Here is a 23,334-nt window from a genome sequence, read left to right as displayed (position 1 = left end):
AGAGTAGCACTATTGCACAAAACTAAGGTAAGAGGAAAAAGCTTGAATTCATGTGGAAGGATTTTTCAACTATCAAATATATCATTGTTTTAACATTTGATTAAAATAGTATTAGATGTGTTTCAGAGTAACAGCCGTGTTAGTCTGTATTGGCAAAAAGAAAAGGAGTACTTGTGGCACCTTAGAGACTAACCAATTTATTTGAGCATGAGCTTTCGTGAGCTACAGCTCACTTCATCGGATGCATACCGTGAAAACTGCAGCAGACTTTATATACACACAGAGAATATGAAACAATACCTCCTCCCACCCCACTGTCCTGCTGGTAATAGCTTATCTAAAATGATCATCAGGTTGGGCCATTTCCAGCACAAATCCAGGTTTTCTCACCCTCCACCCCCCCACACAAATTCACTCTCCTGCTGGTGATAGCCCATCCAAAGTGACAACTCTTTACACAATGTGCATGATAATCAAGTTGGGCCATTTCCTGCACAAATCCAGGTTATCTCACCCCCTCACCCCCCTCCCAAAAACCACACACACAAACTCACTATCCTGCTGGTAATAGCTCATCCAAAGTGACCACTCTCCCTACAATGTGCATGATAATCAAGGTGGGCCATTTCCAGCACAAATCCAGGTTTTCTCACACCCCCCACACCCCTATATACACACAAACTCACTCTCCTGCTGGTAATAGCTCATCCAAACTGACCACTCTCCAAGTTTAAATCCAAGTTAAACCAGAACATCGGGGGGGGGGGGTAGGAAAAAACAAGGGGAAATAGGCTACCTTGCATAATGACTTAGCCACTCCCAGTCTCTATTTAAGCCTAAATTAATAGTATCCAATTTGCAAATGAACTAGAGTTTATCAAACTAAGTTTAGGTTATAAATAACAGGTGAAATTCAAAAGAAACCAGGATAAATTTTTGAATCAGAGGGTAAAATTCATGCCTGGGAGTGGCCAGTCAAAACAGTGCAAATTTTTACTATAAAATACTACAAGTGAATTGTTCACAAAGCAGCTAGAAATCATAATTATTCACAGAAATTATTCAGCAAATAATTCTCAGCAACAACTGTAAGAAAACTGATGTGCTCACAATTAGTTTGCCAATGGGAAAAGATATTAAATTCACAGAGAAAATTACTAATTTTGAATTATTTGCCAGCTCTTGTCATGCCAGAGAATGTCTATGTGCAGATAGATATGACCCTGTTCCTTTGTTTCAGTGAATTATGTTATCAATTTTTGCATCACCTTATCATGCATGCTTTCTTTGTGAGTATTACACATTGGGGTGGAAGAAAAATATAAACTTAACAGTGTGGGAAAAAGAGGGGGAGAATTGCATAACTGATTGATCAGTTTTAAAGCCACTCAACCCTCCTTATGTTTTTTTCCTCCAGTAATATTTTTATAATCCTGGAAACAGGGCTGTTCAGAAAACAAACAATTTTGGGAGGAAAAAAAATGAATTTTGTTTCCTGTTTTAGTCAAAATTTCACTCTGACAGAAAATTTCTCACCCGCTATACCAGACAGTTGATTCATTCCACTTACATTGACCAACTGTGTTTGTACTTACTTATTCTATTAAACAAGGGGCAGGGATGCCTAGGTAGCCTTGGAAATGTTTTAGAAATGAAAAGATTGATGTCAACAGTTCAAATGCAGGCCAAGCCTGGAGTTGAAAGTCTAAAAGTCATTACCATACAACCAGAGACAAGGTTTTATTGTACCAACTTCTGTTGGTTAGAGAGACAAGCTGCTCAGGCACACAGAGGGAAAGGTACTCCCAGCATCACAGCAAAATGCAGGGTGGAACAGATTGTTTAACATAAGTAGTTAGCACGTATTGTAAGGGACCATTCAAGGTAGAGTGGCCCACTAACACCTCAGCAGTCATACGGTAAAAAGAGGGGGTTAGTGGGTTATAGATTATTGTAATAAACCATAAATCCAGTGTGTCTGTTCACGCCATGATTTTTGGTGTCTAGCAGAGTAATGCATTTAAGCTCCCAGGCTCGTCTTTTGAAAGTGTTGTGCAGGTTTCCTTTCAGGATTGATACAGAATGATCATGTGAAAAGTGTTCCCCCACAAGTGATAGGGTGTTTTTGTCTTTTATAGTTTTCCTGTGTGTGTTCATTCAAGAGCATAGTGGTTGTCTGGTTTCGCCCACAATAATCTCTCCGGAACACTCCCACACTAGGATCAACTTTCTGGACACCACCATCAGCTTCAAAAATGGAAATGTACAGACAACCATATACAAGAAACCCATGGAAAACCACACCTACCTTAATAGATCCAGTAACCATCTCAATACAGCAAGAAATCTGATATCTACAGCCAGGAACTCATGTACCACAGGAGAAAGTCTAGAATATACACCTTAGTACCCTTAAAACCGCCTTCACCAAACAAGGACATGCCACCAGAGAAGTAGATCTCACCATGGAACAAGACACCCAAATACCCTGAGAGAACCCACTTCAATACAGTAATGAAACCCCCTCTGACTGCATACCCCTCATTGTCACCTACCACCCCACACTGGAACCCATATGGGGCATCATCAAACAACTACAGCACATACTTGATAGGGACTCCATCCTGAAAAATATCTTTCCTGACCCCCCACTTCTGGCCAGCAAACAACACCCCAACCTCTCCAAACTCATCCTGAGAAGCAAGCTCCCCACAGACCACAACACACCAACTAAAAGCGGCACAAGACCCTGCCAGAACAACAAATGCTAAACCCGCAGACATATCTCCACTGCTACAATGATCAACACCCCGCACAACCCACCTTTCAAGTTCCATGGATGTTACACATGCCTAGCACAATATGTGGTGTACCTCATCCGGTGCACTAAATGCCACAACAACAACTATGTGGGTGAAACCAGACAATCACTATGCTCTCAAAGGAACTCACACAAGAAAATGAGAAAAGTCAAAAACACCCTATTACTTGTGGGTGAATACTCTTTACAAAGTGATCACTCTCTATCTGACCTATCAGTCTTCATCCTGAAAGGAAACCTCCACAACACTTTCAAAAGATGAGCCTGGGAGCTTAAATTCATTACTCTTCTAGATACCAAAAATCATGGAGTGAACAGAGACACTGGATTTGTGGCTTATAACAACAATCTGTAACCCACTAACTTCCTCTTTTTTTTGTCATAAGACTGCAGAGATGTTAACAGGGTACTCTACCTTGAATGGTCCTTTACAATATGTGCTAACTACTTATGTTAAACAATCTGTTCCACCCTGCATTTTGTTGTGAGGCTGGAAGTTCCTTTCCAGACCTGAAGAAGAGCTCTGAGTGGTTTCAAAGCTTCTCTCTCACTCACCAACAGAAGCTGGTCCAATAAAAGATATTACCTCACCCACCTTGTATCTCTAATATCCTAGGACCAACATGGCTACAACTACATGCATACATTACCATACAATGTCTATTCCGTGGCCTATACAAAATGATTTGGTATGTTCATATCACAAACTCCATCACATTTGGCATTAATGGCATCCTTGTTGGATGCAGAAGAAACATGTGCATTTGCAAGAGGACAGAGTTACACTGACAGGGCAGTGGGGGAGCTTGCATAGCCAATGAAAATAGCACATCTGTTAGTGAGGGCTTTGGTCTGAGAGCTCTGAGTTGAGCATTTCTCACCAGCACTAACTTCACAATAAGAAATCAGGGGGAGATGGGTTTCTCAAACCACATAGATCCAGATGAAAAAAGGATTTAATTCTTTACCGGTGCAGTTCTTTTGAAAGTTGGGGTTCTCTAGAGGGTGTCCTGGAAGACGACACTGGAATCTGTGCTGCCAGAATTCAGGAAACCAGGGATTTCGGGTGTTGGTGTCCAAACGTAACTTCAAAAAATAGTCATCAAATGACAAGACCTCTGGGGACTGCAGTTTGATAGTGATTCCTCCATTTGCTTCAGGTTCATAGCCTTCAATTACTTCATCTCTGTCTGCCCAGCCATCACTGAAAAGAGGGAAGGAAAAATTGTTACAGAGATACAGGAATCTGGTGTGAAAGATCACCTAGACAAAACCAAGTTGACACCCTTGAAAAGATACTGTCAAGGAGCTATCCAAAGCCCATTCCAAGTGAGTCAAAAATGTATGCATAGAAGTGAAAAGCTAATTGGAAAAATTAAGGTGACTGCTCTGGCTAGCAACATCTAACTATTGTCATACTGAGGGCTGATTAACTCATTTGGAATGAAAGGGAGATATTTATCTTCAAACTGATTTCTTTGTCCCACTTGAAATAGTCCAGGTAAGCTTTGGATGTGGGATGCTATATTTTTTGTGATTGAGAGAATACTGCATTCCTCATTCTATTCTGTAAGGGTCTAAACTCAATGGAATAATAATGATTTTTCAAAACCCTGGCACTTTAACACTACATAGCTGTGATCTCAGCAATCATGGCTCTGGAAGCTAGCAGAATAATTCAAATCAAACAAACAGAGAAATGCATCAGTGTGGAAGAGAGAGTGGGGAGGAAGAATGCACAGGAAAATTGAATCAATTGAAAAGAAAGCCACACACTCTGTTTTTGCTCCTTTTGGAAATTTATGAAAACATGTTTTTCTTACAAACAAATGGCTTTTATTTATTTTTACTGTCAATCCAAACTGACAGTGCTAAAAATAAAGACAATCCTAAAACCCTGAGGAGAGAAAAAAACATTTCCCTGACCATATTACTTGATGAAGAGTCAATTTAGTGGTTTTGAATGAGGTCACTTGGCTTAGCATCTGATTTTTAAGTTCGTTCACTAACTCCAAGTTCACTAATTTAGCTGCATTCTCCAGTTCTTCTTTGACTCCCCTTAGAACACACTTAGGTTTAATTTATGTGCAAATGTAAGTCAGCCCACTTTAATTTTAGTGTGCATAGTCATGTCTCCAGAGAAATAGATTATTTTGACATCTAAAGAACTAGCTGCATCCATCTGGAATGACAACAGCAGCACTGAAAGAATTTAATCTGTTTGCTTCAGCAACAGCAGCAAGGAGATCAACAAAATCAATGTGACTGACCACTAAGAAAAGAACATCTGGCCTATAGCCACCAAAACATAGGCTCCTTCCAGTCTGAATCTGCACTGATCATGCAGAACTCCCAACAGATACATTTACATGGGCTCCATTCTAAGGAGTAGACCGTACCTTATGCAGAGGCCTGAGCAAGGTGGAGTGTTTAGACTGACCAGAGATACACCTTTTAAGGCAGGATTCCCTCTTTCCTTCCCTCTTGCTGTGGCCCCATATACCTCTAGCAATTTAGGATACCCCCTGCAATAGGTCAGCTGTGCAGTTCTGGAGAGGGGAGGAAACCAGGGCTCTTCCTATTCTCACCCCTCCTTAGCTGTTTGCTTGGGGGAATAATTGGGTGCACAGTGCCCACTTACTCCTCAGCACCTATGCCCAAGGACTGACTACCACATGCACAGGTGTAGGGGGGTGGGGGGAGGTTTTTTTTTATAGTCCATATAGTGCAAATACCAATCTAGCCCTATAAAAACAGGAGAGGTCCAAAATTTGTTTCTTTTAAGTAGGAAAACAAACAAAAGGTCACTCCAGCAGCAAAAGTAATTACATCCTAATTTCACAATTACTTCATTGTGTGTCACATTTGTGGTTTTTAACAAACCGTAGAGTCAAGTAGGATAATTACTGAGTCAAAAGGATTTATTAAATCAAGTCACTGAGAACTTTACAAAGATTTATATACAGCTTTGGCTTGGAAAATGTTGCCACTTCACACTGAAGGCAAAGGACAGTGTTTCTGCCAATGCTGGAGACAAGGTGTCAAATTCTTTGAGTTACAGGTGATGGAAGAGCTGCCTTGATTTGAAATGTTGACTGTCTAGTGTTTCTGCGGTGTCTTCTAGCCCAGCAAAGGCTTGTTACTCCTCAAATTCCCCATGTGCTTAAATCTACCCGAAACCAGATGTCAGCTAAATTTGCAGAAATATGCTGTAATCAAGCAAAGCTTTGTTAGCAACCACTCTTGTGATAATTTGGGAGCCCAATCCTGCTTTCAGTGATGTCAGTGGGAGAAGTGGAATCCCTGGCTGCTCTGTTAGTAGCTGGGTACCAGACTACCACCTGGGGAACCGTGGCAAAACTAAAGCTTGTTCTATTCCCACCTGGAGTTCCTGCAAACACCAGTGACAGTAGGTGCTGAATATGGAACATGGGACTCTGCAGGGCTAGTTCAGATCAACAGGGGGCTCCCTCTTTATTGCTGAATGCCAGTGCTCACCCTTCTCCAGGCTCACCAAGAAGTGTATAAGTAAATTTGGTTGGGGGGCAGTCTTAAGAGGGGAGAGAATGGTTCTGAGCCTCCAAAGGATGTTTCCAGTGGCAGGAAGAAGAGGTTCTGAAGTGGGGCTGGGGTCACTAGAGGTAGGGAGAAAGCTCTGACCCTGTGGATTTGGGCAGTTTTTGAGCCTCACTAGATCTGGTGAGTGCAGGAGGGGCTTGGGGCAGGCTAGAAGAGAGGCGGCGTGATTTTGGAGCCAAGGTGAAGGTTCTGAAGTGTGGAGTGGTGTCCTTAGCCTGGGGGCCAGAGTTCTGAGCCTAGGGGTGTCAGGTAGGAGGAAATTTCTGGGCATGAAGGGGTGGGGTTGAAAGAAGTCTAGGGACCTCTGAGCCTGGATGGAGGTGAGGTACTTTGGAAGGATTGAGTATGGGTGGAGGCTATAAATGGAAGACAGTAAGGATATATAGGAAGGTAAGAGGAAGTTGGGAGGGTTAGGGGGATGGAGAAGAAGCAATAATTGAAAACAATGGTACAGGAAGAACAGAGATACAGGAAAATACGGTTTTCTCCCCATTTTTCCAATATGTCCCAGTTTTTCATTTTGAAAAGGGGAGGGTGGTGGAAGAGGGGCCTCTGTAAAAACCTCCCCAGTGTTCTCCTCCCAACCCTGTGCTAGAGTCCTAGCATTTCACTTTTAAAATGTGGTCAAACTGCAAGGGAGGCAGTCAGGGTGGAAAGGGCTCTTGTATTGTGGTCCCTGCCACCCTACTATTTATGTTGGACACTAGAGACCACTGCAAAGGTGCAACGCTTCTGATGATTCAGGACCACAGACATCATGGGCACCAGGTAATCATGTACATGGAGCACAGGAATGCTGGCATCATGCACACACCCATCTTATTATTAATCACATTTTTAATGGAAGTGCCTAGGGACCACTGACGCTCAGGGCCCCATTGTGCAAGGCCCTGAACAAGCAAAGAGGAACAGATGGTCCCCATTACAAAGAGTTATAATCTAAATAGACACGACAAAGGGTAGGGGAAAGGGATAGAACACACAGTGTGATCCACGTTATAGTGGCAAACGTTAACCTCTCTACCTCCTGAGGTGTTTTATTAACTAACCCCAGAAAGATCTAAGGAAGGGAGGAACATGGAGTGTGCAAGACTATCACAAACTGAAACACTTGGGCAGGGATGTTTGCATCCCAGAGAGGGCAGCTGTACACCTACAAGTTAAGATCCCAATCCTGCTATTGAATCTGTGTGGGCACATTTGGGTAAGTCTACATGTATGGTGGTGTGTACAGTACAGATGCTGCATGCCCAGTCAGCACGGGTATAAAGAGCGGTGTAGACAGCAAGACATGGCTCAGTGGAGTAGAGTGCCCAGACACACCTGACTCCTACGGTATGCACCCTTCACAGCCCTCAACACCTTAAAGCTGCGGCTCCCATGTCTGCACTACCATGTTTAGCAGTGTAGTGTCCTGCTGCCTCGCTGCCGACTTCCCTGCTGCAGGGAGCTGCCAGAGCCTTTCCCTGCTGCAGGAAAAAAGGCTCCAGCAGCGGGAGGCAGTGCACAGAGACTCCAGCAGCTCCCCACTGCTGGAGCCTTTCACTGCAGCAGGTAGCTGCACGTACACTATATGCTGCCACAAGTGTAGGCAAGGTCTTAACGTAGCTCTGTGCATTTGCAAACATCTACCTGTGTGTGGAGCTGACTGCAGAATCAGGGCCAAGAAATTACACATTGATGTGCTTCCAAGGGGATCCTGAACATCCTATTAGGTCTGATCGTGTTTGCTGTGCAGTGTTGTAGTCTTGAGATAGTCTGGTAGCTGCTGCTGTATGAAGGCCTTTAAATTGAATGCAGAAAAGCAGCTAGAAGGGGACATGTGTGTGGGTGTAGAACTAGGAGCAGCATTTGCTCACTGTCAGAAAAAAGAGGCAACCAACTGGTTTCATTACTGTTTCATGCTGTTTGTCACAATCAAAGCGGTTGCCAGTTCTCTGCAAGATGCTCTTCGTCTCTCTCCCAATTTAGTTACTGAAACCCTCATGTTGCTAAATACAAATGCAGGGGTGACAGCCACACACACACACAAAAATCAGATCAAATGGGAAATACCCCAAAGTTACCTATCTCTAAGCACAGAGCTATTAATACTTATCAACATTGATTGATTTAGGGAAAGGGAAATCAAAGGGTTTTTCTTCTATTTAGATTTATTACCTCAATGGTGTGTTACACTAGACATTTCTGAACTGCAGTTTAAATAGCAACACCCGAATCTGTTGTATTTTTTGAAACCCAGACTTTAACATGGCACATATATTCCCGTGATTCCAACATACTGAAAAATAAAATGGATTTCCTATTTTTTTCCCCAAACAAGAACATACTGTCAGCTGTTTCTTTGCATGGATTGATGAGACAACCAGCAATCAAGCATTCTATTTTCATCCTCTTCAAGACCTTAACTCTAATGCTGTGCTCTGCTCCACTTCCCAGTGCAGTTCTCAATGCATTAACATTCCAGATGCTTTTTCCAAGTAAAGAAAAGAAAGAAAGAAACAGGAGACTGATTAATAAGAATACATAAAAGATACATGGCGCTTTTCATCGGAAGGTATTAATATCGCCATTTTATAGATAAGGTAAATGAGACAGATCCCAGTCCTACAGCCTTATATGCATGGATGGATCCTTGCATCCACACAAAGCTCCACTGACTTCATGGTCTGGGGCTGTAGAAGGGAGCTGATTGAGATGCTTTTATGTTCGCAGTGTTGGACACTTGCCCATTGGCAGCCGTGGCAAATATTTTTGGATTAGCCAATTAACTGTATATTTGTATTTTGGTTAAAGTATTTATATTGATGTTAATTTAATTTTTGTTTTTTATTTCACAGTACTAAAGAAGAAGATGCTAAGTGTTGAAACTGATTCGGAAAAAAATCCTTTATACATGCTAAAGAAATGAATCTTGCTTTGTATTTTTAAATTCTAGCAAAGGTTCCTATAATCTAGAATGGTGCTTTTTTGGTATATATTGTTATAAATCCATATTATATATGCTTGCTTTTCTCTCCTTTCCATACAACCAAAGCACTTCCATACAAACCAAGTATTTGCCTTTCACCCCACAAAGCACGTTTCTGAACACCCTCCTCATCACTGCTTTGCCAGTTATGTTTAAATTCTAAATGATTTAAACATGGGATTTTCTTTTCACTTTCATTTATTTTTGTTTTTAAATGAAAAACAGTTGTATCCCGGGATATTTTGAAATTTTAATCGAAAGTCAACTTGCAGGAAAGTCTCCTGATAGAAGGCTACCAACCATTAGCCAGATAAAAGTGTTTCAAAGCACTAGAGATCCTACTAGTGACATGTGAATCTTAAACCATTTGGCGTTCAAGTCAGATAAACACCCAGTATTCTGGGTGCTTATCCAAACTAACAGAACTTCTTGAGTCTGTAACGCCTGTCTGTACATCTCATAATAAATGGAATCTCTTATGGACTTCTGGTACTTCCTCGGGTAGATATTGGCTCAATATAAAAACTTCAGATAGATTCCTGTCTCAGCAGGTGGAAATAGTACTATAAGAGCCTCTCTTGTGGTATTTTGGCAGAACTTGTTGCACTTCAAACCAAGCTTAGTTTACAGGGCTAACCAAGCAAGTGCAAATGCCTCAGGTATCCTTATTTCACAAGCAGTTCCACTGCAGCCAGTGTAGTCTGCTACTACTCAGCTTGATTACATGATTAAAGGTGACAGAATCTGGCCCAGAGTAAATTCCGTAAGAGGAAAACAAAACAGTCATTGAGAGGTCAGGGCATCTCTCCTGGATTTTTTTTTTTTAAAAGTACTTGTCATTTTGCTCAACCTAGTATATTCTAGAGGCAAAACATTAGCTCATTTCTGAGCCAAGATGAAAGGCAGCACTGGCAACAATAAAGAGAGGGATAAATTCTACGAAAAGCAGGAATGTGGATATTTTATATTCACGTACCATACACACCATACAAAACACTATGCTAAGAGAATGCAGAGGTTGTCAAGCATTCAGGAATCAGGAATTGGCAAAGTAACTTCTCCCCTCTTCTGTGTATGCATTGAGGATCTAATTTAATGGCCACTGAGGTCAGTTGAAAGACTCAAATTAAATTCAATACACATTGGATCAAGCCTGAAAATACAGCCTTTATTTGTATGGAAGATCCCCTTCCTTCTTCAGTCATTCAACAGTTTCCACATAAAGGTCCTGCATCTCCAAAAACTTAGGCACATGTTTAACTTTACATGTGATTAGTTTCATTAAACTCAGGGGGGTTACTGTACTTGCGTTTTATACCAGAGCAGGTAGTTCAGTAGTTGCTGAAGTGATCCCAAAATATAGTTAGTAAGTAGATCCTTTTGAATGAATGGTACTGTGAAAGGAATCTACAGTAGAACAATAAATGGTAGATCATTGTGTTTCACACAAAATAAATGAAACTGATTTGACTTTGCAGAGTTTTTGGAATGCTTGTTTAAAAAATGCAGATGATAATCTCATGAACCATGATGGATTGTCTGTTTTGTAAATGTGTGTTTAGGAAGGTTTTATTTACCATATGCGGTGCATATATTTGCATATTATTTACATAATGTAAGTTAACTGTCTATCATATCGATATGTTCTTTGGGGGTCTTTATTGTGAAGATTCTTGATACTATTTGCATCTATAATATTTTGTAAGTGTGGCTGCTATACTCATGTAGTGAGGTTTTAACCATTCTCAAAGGTGCACACTGGTGCATACCCTGGAAAATCACACGTACATACCACATGTACATTCTCATGGGCAATAGCTGATTTTCAAAGGTATATACATGCTTCCTACCCTGCTGCTTGACGGGAGGATGGGAATCCTATTTCTGCATATTTGAAATGCATAACATTATGAAGCTTTGTGAATGTGTCACTTCTTTTCTACAGAAAATGTGGCGGGGGGGGGGGTTAGGGAGAAGGTCAATTTTCAAACATAGACAAATAAATATGAAATCCAAATCCTAGCACAGTCAGATCATCAAGCAGGCATATAAAATACATGTAAGGACCGATTTGTGCACCCGGATATAAGATTTTGATGTTTTAAGGCATGCATGTTCTTTAACTCTGTATCAGTTCCAGAGAAATCTTTGTTGAACTTATTATTGTTTATGCTGGGGGTAACAGCTGAACTGTGATTGTGGCCTGATTATGCTAGGCAACGTACGTACAAAGAGAAAGAGAGAGTCCCCACCTCAAAGAGCTTATTGCATAGATATAGTACCTTTTTAGGAAGATAAACCAAGTGGCATCCCAGCTGAGAATTCCATCCATGAATATATAAAACTAAGGGACTAGACGGTGCCTTGGTCCTCCATGGTCATCCAAGGGAAAAGAGAGAATAAGGCCCCTCCATTCTCCACACAAGATTGACCCAGATCTTGGATCCACGTGTGAAGAGATGAGAACAGAGCCTGTGCACCTCATACTTCCCCCTGTGAGTAAGTGATCAGGGAGTGGGCAGAGAGGCACCGGGAGTAAGTAAGTGGAAACAGGGTTCCATCTCCTGTGTGCCAATCAGCAGAGCTAGCTGGATGCCTGGGTGCGAGTACACTGCATTTTGTAAAGGATTGATGCAGTATGTTCTGTGCTTTTCCTTACTTTGGCTTCTAGTGACCCACAAAACCAAGGAAATAGCTTGAACTCACTTTTCCCCCTCTCCTGTTCCCAAGCTGTGCAGGGCTCAGTGCAGCAGAGGAGCTAGCCTTTAGAGTTTTCCTAAATGTTGACTATCACAGATGGGCCCATAATTTTCCTTTAATGTTTATATGTCTAATGTGATTCTCATTAAGAGAGTCACCCTCTAGCAAGATAAGATTTAACAAAGATTTCCTGGAACTGATACGGACAGTGAGGTTTAGAAATCTCCTTTTTGAAGGCAGGGAGGCCAATTTTCAAACAGGGATGTCTAAACAGGGATATCCTAAGCTTTGCATTTAGTTGCAGAAATTGGTATTTCTTCATGTCTTCTATGTCTAGGTACTGTGACAAAGTTCCTGCTCTACCTTGGTGGGTCTTGCGCTTATTGGCGGATTTGCTCGCCTTGGAGCTTCACGGCAGCCCTCAGCTTGGCCGTTCTTCTGAACCCACAGTCCAGGTCGACTCCTCCTGTGTCTGACCAGGAGTTGGGAGGATTTGCGGGGAACCCGGGCCCGCCCTCTACTCCGGGTTCCAGCCCAGGGCCCTGTGGAATGCAGCTGTCTAGAGTGCCTCTTGGAACAGCTGTGCGACAGCTACAACTCGCTGGGCTACTTCCCCATGGCCTCCTCCCAACACCTTCTTTATCCTCACCGTAGGACCTTCCTCCTGGTGTCTGATAATGCTTGTACACCTCAGTCCTCCAACAGTCTGCGTTCTCACTCGCAGCTCCTAGTGCCTCTTGCTCCCAACTCCCCACACGCACACCACAAACTGAAGTGAGCTCCTTTTTAAAACCAGCAGCTAGCAGCTTCTTGATTGGCTGTATGTGTTCTGATCAGCCTGTCTTAATTGTCTCCAGAAGGTTCCTGATTGTTCTGGAACCTTCCCTGTTCCTGTTACCTTACCTAGGGAAAAGGGACCTACTTAGCCTGGGGCTAATATATCTGCCTTCTATTACTCTCCTGGCCCGACCCTGTCACAGTACATGAGTGTGCAAGGATTCTGACCCAGCTGTTTACGTGACCATGTTTAAAAACTAAGCCTCCACATGCACCGTACAGGATTACTTCACTAGCTATGCAAATGTAGCCACCTCTGGGGTGGAATGCAGCTGCTATTTAACACAAAAAAAGAATACACAGTAGTTCAGGCCAAGAAGTTAAGAACACTCTGTTCAATTCAAATTACAGAGTACTATTATGGGCTTCAATGTGTCAATTTAAATAAAACAGAAAACAAGAGGTAGTGTTATGTTAGGTTTTATATTATGTTATAAAAAGTGTGTGATAGAACATAGCAGCTCTGGTGGAGTGGTAAATCAAAGCTGAACAAACTGTAGAAAATGTTTCCACAACTATCTGTGAATTCTAAAACAAAGGTAAAACTGACCATGTCCATAACCCTTGTTTATTTGCTTCCTGTGAGCATTTGAATGAACACTTGTGAATAATGAATTATCACAAATATTCACCAAAAGTTAATCTAAAATTGAACGCTCAATTATAAAATTCACAATTCACATTATTTTGGTTGGTTACAGAAGTCATCCAGTCAGTAAGCAGAAGCAATACCAGGAAACTTCTGTAACCCACCAACACAGCATGCGTTGCATTATATCTGTAATGAACAGAACGTGAACAATTTGCAGACTGAGAATTACTTGTGAAAGAAGCTAGTGAATAATTTGAATAATGAATTCACTTGAGAATTAGGCAACCTGTTCACAGACAGTTAGTGAACAGGGGGGTGGCAGCTGGGAAGAAAAATTCATTGAATAATCATTTGTTTTGAATAATTCACTCAGGCTTGCAACTCATGATGTCACATCCAATCCAAAGCAACTGTTGCTAGAGAACTTTCAAAGTAATATTTATTCATTCTTTGGTATTTATTGCTTTTTAAAAGCACCTTTTCCAAAGCTGTAGATATTTGTCCAATATGGCAGAGCTCCGACCTTGTCCCCGTGGGTCCCACGCTTCCAGGCAGTTTATGCTAGCTTCAGAGGATCACTGCAACCCTCCACGTAGCCCTTCTCTCTCAAGGGCCAGGGATACAGTCTACTGAGCCCTTTCCATCATAAGCCAGCAATGGAGGTTGGTGAGAGAGTTCCCACAGTCTTTGTTGCTCCTATGGCCTCATGACAAAACAGTTTAGCCTCCTGTCCTGACAGGGGCCTGTTTTCCCCTCCCAGGAGGTGTTTCTGTAGTGGTGGGTTGGGGAGAGCCAAGGGCCACCCTCTAAGCCGGGTTCCGGCCCAGGAACCCTAATGGTAGCAGCTGTTGGCAGCCAACCTTTTACTGCCAGAGTTGCTACATTTCCCTGGGCCACTTCCCCACAGCTCTCCTGCTTCTCCTTTCTTCACCCTTACCAATGACTTGAGGGTGTCTTCATTAACCAGCCCTTCAGCCGCACTTCCTCTCCTCTGGCTCCTCTCTGCCTGACTGGAGTGAGCCCTTTTATATTATCAGAGGGGTCTTAATTAGAGTCAGGTGGTCACATTAGCTTAATGGCCTCACCTGACTCTTTGCAGGTTAATTTGAGTCAGATGTTCTCATTAGCATGGAGCAGCCCTTGCTCTGGTCGGTCAGGGAACAGAAAACTGTAATCCAGTGGCCAGTATATCTGCCTTCTGCTACTCTGCTGTACCCAACTGGCCTGGGTCTATCATACCAATTATTTTAATTAGACAAAGGTAAGGGTAAAAATTCCAACTATGATGAGTTGCCCATCTGAACCAAGCCCAGCTCACCAAATATCAATAATGCCTATCATCCAGCCACTTTCTACCCATCATCCCACACTCTCAACAAAGACTTACAAAAGAGATGAACCTTGAAATGTGCCTGAAGGTCAATTCATGCTATGCCAGTCCAGGGCGGGACTAGATGGGGACACAGCAAGTTCCAATGTTGAAGATCTCTCTCAGAAAACACCCTGCCAGCAACCCTCCTCCCTTGCAGGCCTGGGGGCTGTCACAGTACTTTAAGCTTCTCCACTCATCTCAACCATAGCAAGAGAAAAATGGTTTCCCAGAGCCAGCTGCCACCCCATTATTACTCAAAATTACAACTCTGACTTCAAAATAATTGGTAGCCAGTGTAAATCATGGTGTAATATTCCATTGCCATGAATGGAAGTTGGATAAGGACAAAAAGCAAGTTCGTTTTGACCATGGCCAACCTTCCCAACCACTAAGTGAAGTTCCCTAAGGCACAGAGGATGGACATCTGCTGCCACATGTCAGGATGGAGGTGTGAAGCTTAGTCCCCTATGCAGTCAGCCAACTGTAAACACTAGATCACGAGGGGACTAAGCCATAGCCTTGCCTGCACCCCATCCCTTTTTGCCATGCACATAAGCATTGGGGCTGGGATTCTATTCTAGTCATTCTATTCTGGCTGGGTTCTTAGGCTGTAGTCATTACCAGGCTATTTGAGTCTCTCCCAATGATGTACAAACAAAGTGACAAGCATCTGTCAGGTATGGCTCCTTCTCCATTACTCTTCCTGGCAGGGGAGCCTGTGTCTAGCAGTGTTTGAAGCAGCAAAGTCAAAGAAATGTGCCATGCACTTGGAATGGGAAGTGTTTCTCCTGTACATTATGCAAGAAAGAAGGCTACTTATGCTTTCTCTCCCTACTGCATACCCAGTTAATAGCCAGACAAAATCTGGCCCTATGTTAAAAGCTTATTCCATTTCTCCATTAAGTTGTCACATCATTGGAGAATAATTACACTTCACACAAATCCTGAAGACTCAATGGAATAGTCACCCCCCAGCTGCCAAATAAAACACCCATTAAAAAATTCACAAACTGATTGTATATAGTTTTTCTGCTCTTATGTGATATCATTGGCCAAATTTTCCGATTTAGCATCATTTACATTAAAGTCAGTAACTTTCCCAAATTCTTCAATTTATGTTGGTAATTCTAGCAGGTTTGCCTATTTAGTAATTCTCTTTTTATACAAAAAATTGGTTCTAAGCACACTATTTTGGTTATTAAGGAGATAATCTTGTAGACCTATCACCATGTACAAGCTCTTCTTTCAGATGCATATCTCACTACAGCTACCCAGGGTTTTGTTACGTTGACATTAGATGCCTGTGTGGTACACCTGAACACCATTCAGAAGCTTAAATTAGTGCATAATGCAGCTGCCCACCTATATCCAGATTGTTAACCTTTTGCTCATGTTAATGAGCAGCTATTCACCCCAATTGTCCCATTGAGCATGGTGTTCTCAATCTAGCCCTCAGGAAGCAGAGTTTGATCAAGCTGGTACATTGCACACCCATTGCATTCCTCTGGGCATATTACACCATGATCTTCCCTGGCTTCAAATTATTTCTCTCTCTTGTTCAAAGACTGTTCCACTGTGGATAAATATTTAAATATCATTCGTCTGGGGTTGGAGGTCAGGGGAAGAAATCAAACAAATGAATAACTCTGTAGCCTGGTGGTTAGCGCACCCGCGTGGGAGACCTGGGGTCCAGTCCCCCTGCTCCAAACCTACTCCAATCATTTATCCATAGTGGAACAGCTTCAACAGGAGAAACTGAGGGAACCCTCATATCAGAATATCCCATAGCTCAGTGGTTCAAGCACTCTTCTGTGAGATGGGAGATGCTTGTTCAAATCCTTTCTTCCCTCTGGCAGAAGGGGAACTGAACCTGGGTCTCCCATATCCCAGGTGTGTACTCTAACCAGTGGGCTAAAAATTATAAGGTGGGCACCACCACCTCCTTCTCTGGCTATTTTGTGTGGAGTGAGACAGGTACCTAACTGATTTTTCACAATGAATGCCTCTGGGTGCCTAAGCCACCTGACTCCAGGAGAGGGGTTTCCCTTCATGGGTCGCTAACCAGAGAAATGCCTATCTCAGAAATGGGAGGGTTTAAATGAGGTTTATCAAATCAACAAACCTTTGTTGTCAGCATCTCCCATTGGCTAGGCTTAGATGGCTTCCTGCCTAGCATAGTGGCTTTTGTGGGTTGCATTTTTAGGTGCCTAGCTCTCCCCATTCGTTGTATAGGTGTCTAACCCAGCTTTGTGGAGCACTGTATCATTCTGATTATTTTCTAGGCACCATGATACTCAGCATTGCTGTGCCTAAGTCCCTTGGTGGATCCCACCCTGAGTAGTTAAAGTTAACTTCACCAGATGAAAAGTCAGAGAAAGAGTTTTGAACAAGAAAGTGATTGGCAAGTTTGCCACACCATCAGTTCTCAATCTGTAGTCCATTGGTGATCTATGGAGCATTTCTGGCAGTCTGCAAATAGCTGATTGCTCACATGGTGCTATCTCCCCTTCCTATTTCCAGATATTAAATCACATTGAAAGGCAGCTAAAATGGCATTACCTGACTCATATTACCTTTCCATGTAAAAAAAATTGCTGAACTTGCCGCAAAATCATGTAATACATTTGCAGAGAGAATGGAAAAGATCCAGAAAGAGGACTTGGCCCATGCAACAATCTTTTTAAGATACGGTCCATATTATGAAAAAGTTTTAGAATCCCTACCTTACACCACCATTCTACTATTACAGATCAGATATTTTAGTAGTGATTTATGGTTAGATGGGAAAGGAGTTTCAAAACTATAAGGAAGCTGGGGAGTCCCCAAATGTTCTTCTGTTGTAACATAGCTGGTGTTGGGCCTGCTTTGAGCAGGGGGTTGGACTAGATGACCTCCTGAGATCTCTTCCAACCCTGATATTCTATGATAGATTCGTAGTATGGAAAAGGCTGAGGACCACTGTCCTATCTCAAAGGAACTCAATGCATTTCTGCCTCTACTGTCAATATATGAAAACAAAAATTTCAAACCCAGATCAGTAAAAGGTAACTTCAAAGACTGTGGAAAAGCCATTTATTATACGTTCAGCAACATATTCAACATACAAACTTTTTTTATTCATCCATTTAAAATCTAGTAAAACCCCACAATTTGCAAGATTTGCCATATTCACAATATATTTATGAATCACAAAACATGGCAGCTAAAGCAAAAAGGAGGAGGCTTTAAACAGAGATCTTTCAGGAAAAGAAAAATATATTGTTGCAGACATGAACATAAAAGAATCTGGATCCAATCTATAAAGCTTTGAATAGTTTTGGTACGGAGGAATTGCTTTTATGAAGAAATGTAGGAAGAAGTATTGAGGGAGGTGAAAAGGGCCAGATATTTGTGTGTTTTATGCCCAGCTCTGAGTAAAGAGAAGCATGTAGTTGCACTGCCTCAGGAGAAACCCCTGAAGATATGACATGTCAGTGGCCCCTCACCACCCAGGACACCCACGTTTTGCTGGGGTATGCATGTGCGGGGGAGTAGGTGGTAATTTGCTGCAGCCCTTTTTGAGGTTGCATCTTGCTTCATACTGCATGGACAGCCAGCCATGCTTCATTTGTCAAGAAAGAGGTGTCAGGGCTCAAGCAATTTGTCAAGCAATAAGGTGCTGGGCTCAAGCAATATTTTTACATTCATAACTGATGCAGCAAGCCCAGATGTGCTGAGGCTATGAACCACCAAGCCTAGAGGTGCCCAGGGCTCAGCCCTGGCACAAATTAAGCATTGCAGCCAGCTCTGCTTACTTCCCTGTCTTCCCACTTTACTTGCTTCCTGACATGCAAACTCTATATTTCCCCCAACACTCAGAGATACAATGTGGGAAGTACTAACATGACTGTGCAAAAGGGCGGGGAGGGGAGGAAATCCTTACTCTCCCACTATTGCCCAGTGTTTGGGGTAGCCACAAACTAGCCCACAGAGAGCTAGTGCCTCATCTTTCATATGTGCTTCTGCAGGGGAAAATTATTACACAGGAAAATAGGCCTGATTCTGAACCGCTTATTCTTGTGTGGTAGCACTTACTCATTTGAATAGTCGTATGGAAATCAATGGGACTACTCATGTAAGTAAACACTGTTCAGTGTGGGAAAGGTTTGCAGAACTGGGCCATATAACAACAGTACTTTCATCAGTCAGATTTAAAAAGTTACATGGCAATAGGACATCAGACTGCTGGGAGAGAATGTGGGATGTCAGGATATTTCACACATATTTGGGAGTTGTGCTCTAAAATGGAAAAATATTAGACACAAACATGCAGACAAACTTAAGATATTCCAAGTGCAATTTTCCAACATAACCTATTTTGGGGACTGTCATTGGAAAATCAACAGTATTCAAAATATAAAGAATTCATCTCTCACTTACTATCTGCAGCTAACTTTATTTCAAATCATAGAAATAGGAAGAAAACCTTTAATGACAACATCTTGGTTTGACAACATCTAGAAAATATCACTGATTTTAAAAAAATGCATACAACCCGCCCCTTGCCACCACCATCATCAATGACAGAACTGAGTAGTGTCTTTAGAAATTTGGTTACCTTTTCCTGAAAACACAGTCAAACTATAACTCTTCGGCAAACAAGCCCAGTCATGCTCAGTTTTTGTTTTCTAATTAACTTACAAACAGGCATCAATTGTTAAAACTTACTGAGAGAACTTTCTTCTTTTTGTATTGTTATTTCCAATTGGTTTTTGTACTGATATGAAAAATCTAATACAGTTTATATATGAATAAACAAAATAGTTAAATAAATGGGAATATCACTCTCCCTGCCAACAGATCCACATCTTGCAGGCCACAGACACCATGGCTGCCAAATAAAACTCACATGCAGATGTAGGGTAGCACTCCAGGCTACAAAATGTTGGCTATTGCTACTGAACACAACACGGTCAACTCATCCTCCCTTCTCCCTTTCCCACCCGCTTACCTGTTTCCTCCACCTGTTATGTCTTGCTTTCTACACTGTAAACTCTTTCAGGCAGGAAATGCCATTGACTATACGTTTATGCATTGCCTAGCAGAATGAGGCTCAACCTGGTCAAGACCGCTAGATGCTACCACAATATAACTGATAAACAATAATCACACCACTTGCCTCCACCACTTGAACAGAGACTATCTATTCGCTGTTAATACTTAGTATAGCTTGTCTTCTGTGGCCTGCACTAAAGTGCAACATAGGCAAATATGCACAGCCAGTACTTTACATCCTGAAGGCTACAAATAGGGATACATTGATATCCCTATTGAAATATACTGAACTAGGAGAGCTTTCCCCCCATGGCCCAGTCTCCTTTATGTCACTTGATCCCATTTATATGCATGGGGTAAAGAAGCAATCCTTTGATATTTGTATGTATACAGACGAAAGAGAAAGAGAGAGCGAGCTCTCTTGGGTAAGCATCGTGAAACTAATGATCAATAAAAGTAATATTTACTACCTCAGTTTTTATTGCCTGAGTAGGGAATTCTGCATCTCAGGGCTCTAAATCTGCAGACCAGCCTGAAGACTGCCCTGGGACTCTGCTTTCTAATAACCAAATAAGACTGTCCTTACAGTAACAAAGAGATACATTTCTTTGTTGTGTGACTGCCTAATCAATGGCCAGAAATAGGAAGGGTTATTCTGGCAAGGGGCTGACAGGGAAGAGCCTAAGGGAATTTGTTTGATAAAATAGCATTTTAAAATAGTAGGGTCAAGATGTCCCAGAAAAACATCTCCTGTAGAAGCGTTTCATAATACTTAAGGAACTAAAAATTAGTGCATGAAGCAGAGTACGGACATATTAGGTTTTTTTGTCTGAAATCCCACAGCCTAATTAACAGGACAATTTGCTTTTTGTTGTAGCAAAACAATTAACTCATTTAAAGCCAATGTAAATTGTTACTGCTGCTGTATCTTTCTCCACCAGAGCATCTTCACTACAATCTCATCAATACCAGCCACGCTTTAGTAACCCTCATTATTCCTTAGCTGCTGTGGAGAGGGTTTTCTATTTCACATTTATAGGATTTATGTTTACTTGTTCCAACTGGACAGATACAAACATGGGGAAGGGCAATTTACGCTCTCTGAATCAGAGGTAGGAAAAGGAATCTACGATATAACGGTAACTTTCCAGACTTCTTGTGTTTCCTCTCTCGCTCTCGCTCTCTTTCTCTTTAAAATAAGCAATAGCTGCATACACTGTATACTCCAATGTTAAAAATTGTTGGAAAGAAATGGGACTTTGAGTCTGTCTGGGGGCCAGTCCTCCATGACTTAGGTAAAATTTCATTATGACTTTTGCAGCATTGTTCATTGCAGATGTTCAGAGAGCATGAGTCAGGTACCACAAAATCATGCAACTGGCTTAAAAATCATATTTTTTAAAATAATCCATTTTGAGGTCTTTTAATTAGTCTCCTGGTTTTTAAGCCTTTAGAGGCATGTATTTCATGTTTTTAGGCTTTTCTTTGCAACCACAAGGCCCAGAAACTTTTTTTTAAATGAAAGCTGAGATTCTCATGTAATCACATGCAGCCAGGAGCTGGAACTGTAAAAAGACCACCAAATATTGCCAGACTCATGACAAAATCATGAGTGCTAGCCACACTGCTTTTGCCTGAAGGCATGAAGGATTTACACTTCAGTGAAGAACAGAGAGGCATAATTAACAAACCAAGCACAGACACATTTAAGAACTGACTTAAAACTAGAGCTACACAGATTTTCACCAAAATTTCTCATCCCAAATAGCAGAAAATCAATTTATTTTCCCCTGATGCATCTGCATCATCCTCTTTTACTTCCCTTAACCCATTGGCTGTCTTCTTCTATTTTTGCTGTTCCTCCCTTTCCTGGCAAACCATGAGCTTATATTGTACTTGTTTGGTATACTTCCACATTGTTCACCATACAACTATTCAACATATATGTTGAAAGTATCATGAAAGTTTAGAAGATACCAACCAGGATGTATACCGGTAGGTCTATGGTGTATACAACAACCGAAGATATGATGACAACTTAGTTTTCATTGCTTCAGCTAGAAAAGAACTTCTGGACATGTTTGCTGCTGTGAATAATGCCAACAAGAAATATGGAATGATGATTAACGTTAGGAAGACAATAGGTATGATAATAAGTAAGCACAGTAACTCATAAGGTAGGTAACACCAATGTTTCGATGGTGAAGTAGTGAAACGAGTATGATATTTATGGAGTCTATTAGCATCAGGTGGAAGATGCAATGAAGAAGTCAAGAGAAGGATACAGTTTGCAAAAAATGCATTCAAACAACTTCCAAAGACTTCTGTGTTGTTGAAAGTTAAAAATATACATCTGCACTAGGCTGCTGAAGTGCTACATATGCTAGACAAATTCAGACTAGAAGGCACAATTTTTTTAAACAGTGAGGATAACTAACTTGGAACAACTTACCAAGGGTTGTGATGGATTCTTCATTCCTGGCAATTTTTAAATTAAGACTAGATGTTTTTCTAAAATATATGCTGCTGTAGTTCAAACCTTCTTGTATGAAGGTGAGACCTGGGCATTCAAAAAGGACACAGAGATGACTCAATGTTGGTGTTACAGAAGAATGTTAAAAATTATTTGGATAACCTAAACTATGAACGATGAGGTGATGAGAAGGATGAATTTTAGAACACCACAAAAAGAAAAGGAGTACTTGTTGCACCTTAGAGACACAAGTCCTCCTTTTCTTTTTGCGGATACAGACTAACACGGCTGCTACTCTGAAACCTGTCAGAACACCACAGTTACTTGAGACCCTACAGAAGAAAACAGCATATTTCTGCAGATACATTGCTCGCTGACTGCAGAGTGACTCAATCCCAGTACTCATACTATCAGGCAAACCAGGAAGTAGAAGAAAGAGAGCCAGCCATGTCAGAAACATCACCAGAGGGACTGGTATCAAAGGAAAGTGGAAGTTTTACAACGGTGAAAGATGGAAGGTGATGGTCAACAACATCCATAACAGAGATGTTACTTGAAGAAAAGAGAACTGTAAGTATTGAATGAGCCCGGCTCTAGCACCAACAGTCTCCAAGGTCTGTAATATTTTTGCTCAGTGTCATATTATAAGGATATATATTGTTGTGTGACAATAAGTGTCAGATGTGATCATTAACTTTTTACAGCTTGTGGTTTAAAAACAAGTTTATCCACAGAAGCTTTTTGTTATAAATATACTTATATTTATATAATGCTTATCCAATCTATCAAATCTATCAAAATCCTGGATGCCCAATCTAGCCCAGCAACCCTCCTCCTGTAGATAAACCCCAATTCCCCTCTGTTTACATGTGAAGAATTTCCCTTTTGCAAGGTACCAGTTGGTGTGCTCCCTTTCCCACTTTCAAAACAGCAGCATCCAGCCATTTCTAGGCTG

General features: G+C 41.6%; 1 protein-coding gene across 3 annotated transcripts in view; it reads right to left on the bottom strand.

The window, feature by feature from the left end:
- Positions 1-23,334, bottom strand: part of GRM1 (glutamate metabotropic receptor 1) — a 269,345-nt gene that overhangs the window by 97,314 nt on the left and 148,697 nt on the right. For all 3 annotated transcript variants that reach the window (XM_084623346.1, XM_084623348.1, XM_084623347.1), the window contains exon 4: positions 3,790-4,025. In XM_084623346.1, the coding sequence (XP_084479472.1) occupies positions 3,790-4,025 (236 nt within the window). The remainder of the gene's footprint in view (positions 1-3,789; positions 4,026-23,334) is intronic.

The sequence above is a fragment of the Lepidochelys olivacea genome (assembly GCF_965140295.1).
Source record: "Lepidochelys olivacea isolate rLepOli2 genome assembly, chromosome: 3".
Lineage (NCBI taxonomy): Eukaryota > Metazoa > Chordata > Testudines > Cheloniidae > Lepidochelys > Lepidochelys olivacea.
This window is presented reverse-complemented; position numbering and strand designations above follow the sequence as displayed.